Source organism: Pyxicephalus adspersus, unplaced genomic scaffold (assembly GCF_032062135.1).
Source record: "Pyxicephalus adspersus unplaced genomic scaffold, UCB_Pads_2.0 Sca102, whole genome shotgun sequence".
In the NCBI taxonomy this organism is placed as follows: domain Eukaryota; kingdom Metazoa; phylum Chordata; class Amphibia; order Anura; family Pyxicephalidae; genus Pyxicephalus; species Pyxicephalus adspersus.
Window position 1 is genome coordinate 4,170 of NW_027317109.1, and position 7,976 is coordinate 12,145.

General features: G+C 38.2%; 1 protein-coding gene across 1 annotated transcript; it reads left to right on the top strand.

Moving 5' to 3' along the window:
* Window positions 1–467: 467 nt before the first annotated feature.
* LOC140344862 (carbonyl reductase [NADPH] 1-like) lies at window positions 468–2,172 on the top strand (the record flags this gene model as incomplete). The annotated part of the gene is made up of 2 exons (XM_072432060.1): window positions 468–579; window positions 1,656–2,172. Coding segments are annotated over 2 exons (549 nt in total), but the record flags the coding sequence as incomplete, so codon positions are not given.
* Between the last annotated feature and the right edge of the window lie 5,804 nt (window positions 2,173–7,976).

A 7,976-nucleotide genomic window follows, 5' to 3' on the forward strand; every position in this document is an offset into this window, starting at 1 on the left:
ACATGCTTCCGCAGGCAGCTCTTAATTTTTGGCTTTGGTTTTGAAGACCCTTTTATTACAAAGAATATTTCTTATTTCTAATAAATAATAAATGTATGATTCTAATTAAGTATTATTGTATTTATAGAACAGACTTTGTATTCCTCCTGAAGAAGTGACCAAACGCATCCAGGTAAAGTCTGATACGTCAATGTAATCAAGATAACACAAATTCAAGTCTGTGAAAAAACTTTTTAAATAATATTTTATAAAAGTTGTTTTTAGAAAGTTGTTTTTTAAAAATATTGATGCAATTCTTGTTGTACAGCATTAGTTAGTAAAACATAGGATCATATATGTCTTTAAAGTCCCATCCTCTTTCCAAATTTGGTTGAACTGTTTTTAGAAATATTTTGGGATGTGGTATTTCTAGGAGATGCTTATTCTTTTGTTTGACAAATTCATATTGAACAACTCTCCATTTCTTTCCAGCTGCTGACCCAACACCATTTGGCACCCAGGCTGAGGTCACTCTTAAAACCAATTTTTTTGCTACTGTGGATATTTGCCGGGAGCTTCTACCCCTCATTAAACCCAATGGTAAGTTCTTGTGTAAAGTCTGAACGATGACATGGGGTTAAACAGGTTTTTGTCAGGGAAAAAAAAAAAAACATGTTTAATACCTCTCTGCAAAATACATTCTCATTTTGCTTTGTTCCTTTGGGCTACGTTTACACTGGCCATGAGGTTGTAGTGTGGTTACTGTTTCCCTATGCCAGTGAACCGATGTTTCGGGGGAGGCGTTACCATTAGCTTATCTCTGCAGCAGCCTCATGAAGAAGGAATGGGGCAGTACCAGAACCATTTTTTGCAACCAGCTGTCAAATGGGCAGATGCTGATACCTTAAGAGTGAACAAGCAACTGGCAAGGTTGCAGTTGACATGAGCCACACGATTCTAAAGTAGGTCTGAACTTGCCCTAAAAATCCTACATGTATAGAAACATAATTGTGTATTTGCCAGGAATCCCGTAAACTCCTAACTTATTAACCTATTTGAGCTGACAACACAATACTTCTGTATACTGAATACTTCTCTAATTTTAATATTTTATAATAATATACTTTTTATAATAATAACTTAAACATGTAGGTGCTGGAAATACATCCTTGCTTTACTTTATGGGATCCATTTATAAAGCAGTAAAAAAGTACTGCAGGTGAATCAACTACTCTCATTAAAATCATCAGTACCATGAATACTTGCAGTAAATGTTTATATTACTCTTTTATAATTCCTAATTTTGTTTATTTGTAAATTTGTAATATATCTTCTGTAAGTGTTCCTATATTTAGTGCAGTGTCTGGGTGAGGATAAATATTGCCGGTCCCAATGCCTCCAAGTTTCCCAATGAAGGCATCCAGAAGTTGAGTATGTGGAGAGCTTGTCAGTAGGAAGAATGGGTGGTCTGGTAGATGTCAATATCCGACACATTTGGGGGAATTGTAAATTGCCATGTCTCTGGAATCATTGTAGGCCTTAACAAATTCCATTGAAGAGTCCTCTTGTTTTTACTGATAGGGTTGGTTAAGCATTAAAAATTCTTCAGTTCCTTAACTTACACTGTAGACCTTTGTGAGGTCTGATCTAAAATAACATCCCTTTGTGTTTGATAGGACGAGTTGTAAATGTGTCCAGTATTATCAGCCCCAGGGCTCTGGCGCAATGCAGCCGCGAGTTACAGGAAAAATTCCGCAGCAACACCATCACTGAGGAGGAGCTGGTGAAGCTTATGGAGCAATTTGTGGAAGATGCCAAGAACGGAGTCCACCAAGAGAAAGGCTGGCCAAACACTGCCTATGGGGTGTCCAAAATAGGAGTGACCGTGCTGTCCAGGATCCAGGCACGTCAGCTGAAGGAAACCCGGAAAGGAGAGGGCATCATCCTCAATGCCTGCTGTCCAGGATGGGTGAGGACAGATTTGGCTGGACCCAACGCCCCCAAGACTCCTGATGAAGGTGCAGAGACCCCGATCTATCTTGCTCTTCTACCAGAGTCTGTGGATTCACCTAATGGAGAATTTGTCAGTGAGAAGAAAGTAGTGCCCTGGTAGAAGCCATTTGATGAATTTCTATGAATTTACTTGCATTTCCTGTACTATTTTTGTAGTAATAAAACAATTCCTAGAACTAACTTTTCTTTTGTATTTTTTGGGAATTACATCTGCCAGCCTGACGAGTCAGGGTAACCAAAGATTCCAAACTCAATAAAATTGTTAAGGAGTTCAAAAACTTTTTTTTCTTTGCTTCAGTTGGGTTTTACATTATTACACCATAGAAAAGCATCGTGAAGCAGGTCAAATGCCGGATAAAAGAAAGTCAATTGCAGGTCTAGATGATCAAACTGATGCCATCATTACAAGCTGGTAATGGTTGACATTCGAAGTAGGTAAATTGGGCAATTGCCCTGAGTTCCCACAGTCCTAAAAGTTCCAAGGAGCTCACCCCACCTGCCCACAGCTTCCCTTGTACTATCTCAAGCTCTCAAATTTGATAAGGAGTGGGGCCACAATGCATTTGCCATGGACGAGGCCTAAACGATTATAATCTAATAATTTTTTGGGTCTTCTTGCTATATACATGGCACACACACTCCACAGTCTTCATACTGACAAAATAAAGTGTATGGTGAGTTTGACTTTGGATAGAATGGGGAAAGAACAAATTTTCAGAACCCTTGTCAAGTTTTTAATTTAGTTTGTATCATAAAATTGGGCTTACCTAAGTGTCCCAAGGAGTATTTTAATTTTTCCCTCCTCAACATCTTTGTGCAAGGAGCCGCCTACATCATACCTATTGGACCACCAATGCCTCTTTGGACATTTTTTAGGGAAAATATGCCAGGATTTGCTGCATTTCCTCTGCATTATATGATTTGTATTGACTGAAAAAGTCTACAATGTATACAAAATCCCAGAGGTCGACTGTGTTCTCAATGTGCACCAGGTCATGTGACTTTCAGTCTTAAGCAAACTGTGTACATGGTGGCATATCAACTCAACCAGTACATTTTTGGTTCATTTGTTAAATATTAAATATTGTTAAATATTTTGGTAAAAAAAAAAAATACCCGCACAACTGCCCTGTCAACCCATTCTGGGCAAAGTAACAGATTTAGTGGATACCTTGCACCTTCTGCTTCTCCCCTTCACACCATTGTGTTCATCTTCCTTTACAATTTTCTACCACTTCAAGGTAAAGGAAAGACTACGACTTTCACCGCGTTTCTTTCCAATTGCCAACTGCAAGGTCTGGTTGCTGACATGTGAAGGTAGGAGGAAGGGTACTAAAAACTTGCTCCAACCAAGAGCCAACCAGAAACTTACCCAGATATTACACTCAAAGGTGAATAAGAATAACTTCTATTTATGCTAGGGTTTGTGTCTACAAACATTTTTATTTTTCTTTGTTGCTAAAATGGGTTTTGCATTCCTTTACACGTCTATAAAAAATGTAAAATCTGGTTAAAGCAGGAAAACTTCAGTTCAGAAGGTCAACTGCATGGAAACAGCACCTGTCAATGAAAAGAATCTCAAACTGATGTGAAACTGATACCATCGACACAAGCCCAAAGCCCCTTGACACACACAATTGAAACAGTACCTTGCCAATGTAGGCAAAATTTTATTTGCCTTACATGCGACCCCTCTTTTTTGTTCCTGCATGGACAAGGTGACTGTCCAAAGACTTTAAAAAGAGGTTTGGTTGAAGAAGCATATGATTGTCTTCTAGAGCTGGAAAACCCTTGGGCACATGGCATTGCTATAGCACTTGGAAGGGCTTTATACCCAAACAGTGCCGCCCCATGCACCAGCACACTGGAATATGGGGTCAGGTGTAGATGAAGCCAGTGCAAGGATTCTGAGGGACAGTGACAGATGAGAACTACAAATCTACATGAAGGTGTACATGAGTAACGGTAGGTGGTCTGATTGATTTTAGGATGTATGGACCATTAAACAGAATTGAGAAGCATACATTTAAGGTGGTCTGGGGGTTAGGTACTGCCCCTGGCATCCAAGATGCCCATGAAAGAAACCCTCTGCATTGTCTATACTGCCATGGCCCTTTTGGACACCAAATGACTACAGTCTGCCTTACTAATTGACAGGATGGTGCACAGTTTTGACCAACTTCATTCCCTGGTTTACTGTAAGAGCATATTGCTGGTAGCTGGTCCCCCTTCCATCATTCCTTGGGCTCCTGCCCAGGTTACCTTGTGAATTATCCAGTTCTTGGTAGCAGGAGTGGAATAACAGATACAGAACTGATCTGCAAACCTTACATGAGTATGTGAACTAGTTTGACTTTTTAGTTCAAGTCAGTTTTATCTTCTAACAATGATACAGCAGATTTTGCAACAAAGCTCCCGGATAAGAAACTGCAGAGTCATGTCCATCCTGCAGAATGGAAAGCTTTGCTTTATTCATCATGAATTTAAGTATTGTAAATGTTTCAATGCAAAGGTCATAATGGTCTATAATGGTTATGCAAATCCACCAACCAGATTTCAGCATCCAGACATTAAGAAACTGAAAATTATTTGCAGATTTCTAAATTGTTTAAAACTTCTTTTTGTTACTGGATTGCTGGTGACTATTGGTAAAATTACTAATCAAGCAGACATGCGAGGTGCAGACCACCCAAAAAGTAATAGATTTAGGATCAGGGTAATGTGCTGAGTTGGCTTTCTATCTTGTTGCTATATTTTTTGACTTCTCCTGTCTACTTGTTCGAGTGCTATAAACACAGCGCCATTCTGTTCCAAGGACGGGGGACAAGCAAGTGGCATCCATGTTATACATTCCCGTAGAGCCATACATCTGTTGTACATTGAATGCGCGGAGTGCATCTCTCCAACAGATCTAAATAAAAAAAAACATCCATCAATGCCACCAGAAACCCAGCTCCTAATTCCTTGTAGTGAGCTCACAACACTTTTTCTGCTTCAGTGAATTTTCAAGCATTAGCGTCAGCCTTGCCCAGAACTACAATATACCCTCCTGTGTTTTATATGTTATATGTTATGTGTTATATATGTTCTTGAGTACAGATGAGAAGACTTGGTCAGGGATGAATATTACTTTATATATAGTGCCTTCATTTTAATAACTAGTATTTATATAGCACCAACATATTACACAGCTCTGTCTATTACAGAGAGGTTACAAATGACAGACAGATACAGACAGTGACATAGGAGGAGTGGACCCTGACCAGAAGAGCTTACAATCTAGGAGGTGGAGGAAGTATCACACAATTGGAGGGGCGATATGGATTGGTGGGTGAGTAGTGGCGGTTTAGGAGACAAAAGAAGACATGTAGGTGAGTTTGAAAAGATGAGTTTTGATCTTTTAAATGAGTAGAAAGTGGGAGCAAGCCAAAAAGGACAAGGAAGACCATTCCAGAGAGTAGGGGCAGCTCTAGAGAAGTCTTGTAACCGTGCGTGTGATGAGGTTATGAGTGAGGAAGTCATTAGTAGGTCATTGGAGGAGCGCAGAGAGCGGCAGGGGGAGTATTTATCTATCAGGTCACAGAGGTAAGTGGGACAAGGACTGTGAAGGGATTTGAAGGCAAAGCACAGGAGGTTGAATTTGATTCTAAGGTGAAATGGAAGCCAATGACGAGAACTACAAAGAGATGCAGCGGAAGAGGAGCGGTGGTAAGGATGGATGAGTCTGGCTGCAGCATCCATAATAGATTGTAGAGGAGAGAGTCGGGCTAGTGGAATACCATAGAAGAGGAGGTTACAGTAGTCCGGTTGAGAGATGATAAGAGGTACATGGTGTTTGGTGGTCTCTGGGGACAGTTAGGAGAAATTGATTTAACTATTTTCTATATCCTTTTAAAAAAAATTAAAATTGTCTTTTGATATACTTCATGTCCTGCCTCTTGTGCTACACTAAAAGTAACATCTTTCATGTGTCATTATTTGTAGTATGAAGGGAAGTTCTTTAAATATAAAAATTATTATTAAATAATGCAAATATAAGCTTTAATGGCAGGTAAGACTTCAAACATGCAACAAAAACCTAAATCACTCATTCAGGGGTCATTGGTAGTTAGAACATGTTTGGCTTGGCTAGGTCACAGTGTGCTATTTAAAGGGTGCTTTTTAGTTTTGTTACTATTTTGCTTAAATTTCATGAGTCGTTATCATTCTGCAAAACAACACCTAAAAGACAATAGGCCTGATTCATTAAAGCTCTCCAAAGCTGGAGAGGATACACTTTCAACAGTGAAGCTGGGTGATCCAGCAAATCTGGAATGGATCTGGTGTAGGATTGAAAACATTTGCTAATAAATAGCAAATGACTTTTAACAAATCTATTCCAGGTTTGCTGGATCACCCAGCCCAGAGGTGCTGCAGACTGATCACTCCGGTCTGCCAAACTGTGCAAATTGTTACTTTGTACACTTGTCGGAGACTACTTTGTGATGTTGTATATATATATTTATATATATATATATATATATATATATATATATATTTATATCTACATACATACACATATTCACTGCTAGAATGCTTTCTACCTACCACAACCCTTAAAATGCTCCTCTCAAATACCCTGAAGAAGCTGTCAGGCAAAATGTGTCAGGTAAAGAGTCGGTATTACCGAATTTGCAAATCTTATAATAATAACCATATATGATGTATATTCTTATATGATGTATTATCTCACCTAATATACTCTTTATTGCCACCAGAACCCGGGCTTCCTCTGTCTAAGTCTATATACACAAGTGCAATTGTTCTCATCCATTTCGGCTCAGGGATGAAATTGGATGAGAATCCTGTGTGTGCAAAATACACAAATAACCGCCTTGGCGGATTCACAGATGATGGACAAGAGCGATTGTAATGGAAGTGAAGGGGAGAGAGCACAGCTGGGTGCCGCTCCGACGTTCCCCCCTTTCCTCTCCATAGAGCAGGATGGTTCTGTATGTACAGAGCTCATTCATGCATCATGCAGTCATTTGTCTTTCACGATCCTTTACAACGACAATTATTGAATGTGTGTACATAGCCTTACTTATCATTACTTGATATTTTATGGACCACAACTTGTTGATATGCTCTGTGCATTTGTCTTTTTTTTAAATATTTGATAACCATTTAGGAAATAAAGTGACGCTGTTTTAAAATATTTCATTAATGTGTTAGTACCTCTTTGGGTGCCTAAAATGATCCTATAGTTTTGTTTCTTTTTTTCTTTGTATGATATTGAGGAATCAGCACCATGTATATAAAGCATCTGTTGTTCATGTGTTACACTTAACAGTCTGTGTTTCATCATGTATATATGGTGGTAAATGTGAGCTAGGTTTAAGAATGTCATTTCACAATAGGAATTCTGTTTTTTTATTTTTTATAATTAAATAAAATATAATTTCTAATTGTATCTTTCTTTATGAGATTTGCTCATCCAAAAAATAGAATACCACCATTTAATTGGCAGGATGTAGGATTTTCTGCCCTTCCCAATAAAAAGAAATTTTGTAGAATCATACACATTTTAAGGCAGATGGGTGCTATATAAATTATTATTATTATTATTATTAATAATAATAATAATAATAATAAGAGGAAGAAGAATGCAGATTTCAAGCTAATGATCCTTAAGTCTCCAAACTTACCCCTTGTGTTGGAATAGGAATGTTGGCAAGCATGCATGGACTTAACATAATAAATAACATAAAAGTTTTTTGTTCATATTTTTTGCAACATTTATTTCAGAACATGCTAGAAAATCATTTTCTTTTTTAACTTAATGCAAATGAAATTCTGTTATGTAATTTGTAACAGTTTATTATATCAGCATTAGATGGCGGCATGTATGTCAATGTGTGTATATGTAGTTGGTGTTCGGTTACAGTAACAGAATATGACCTTCGTCCCCTGGCTTGGGGTGGAGCTGTCATTATAAATACAAC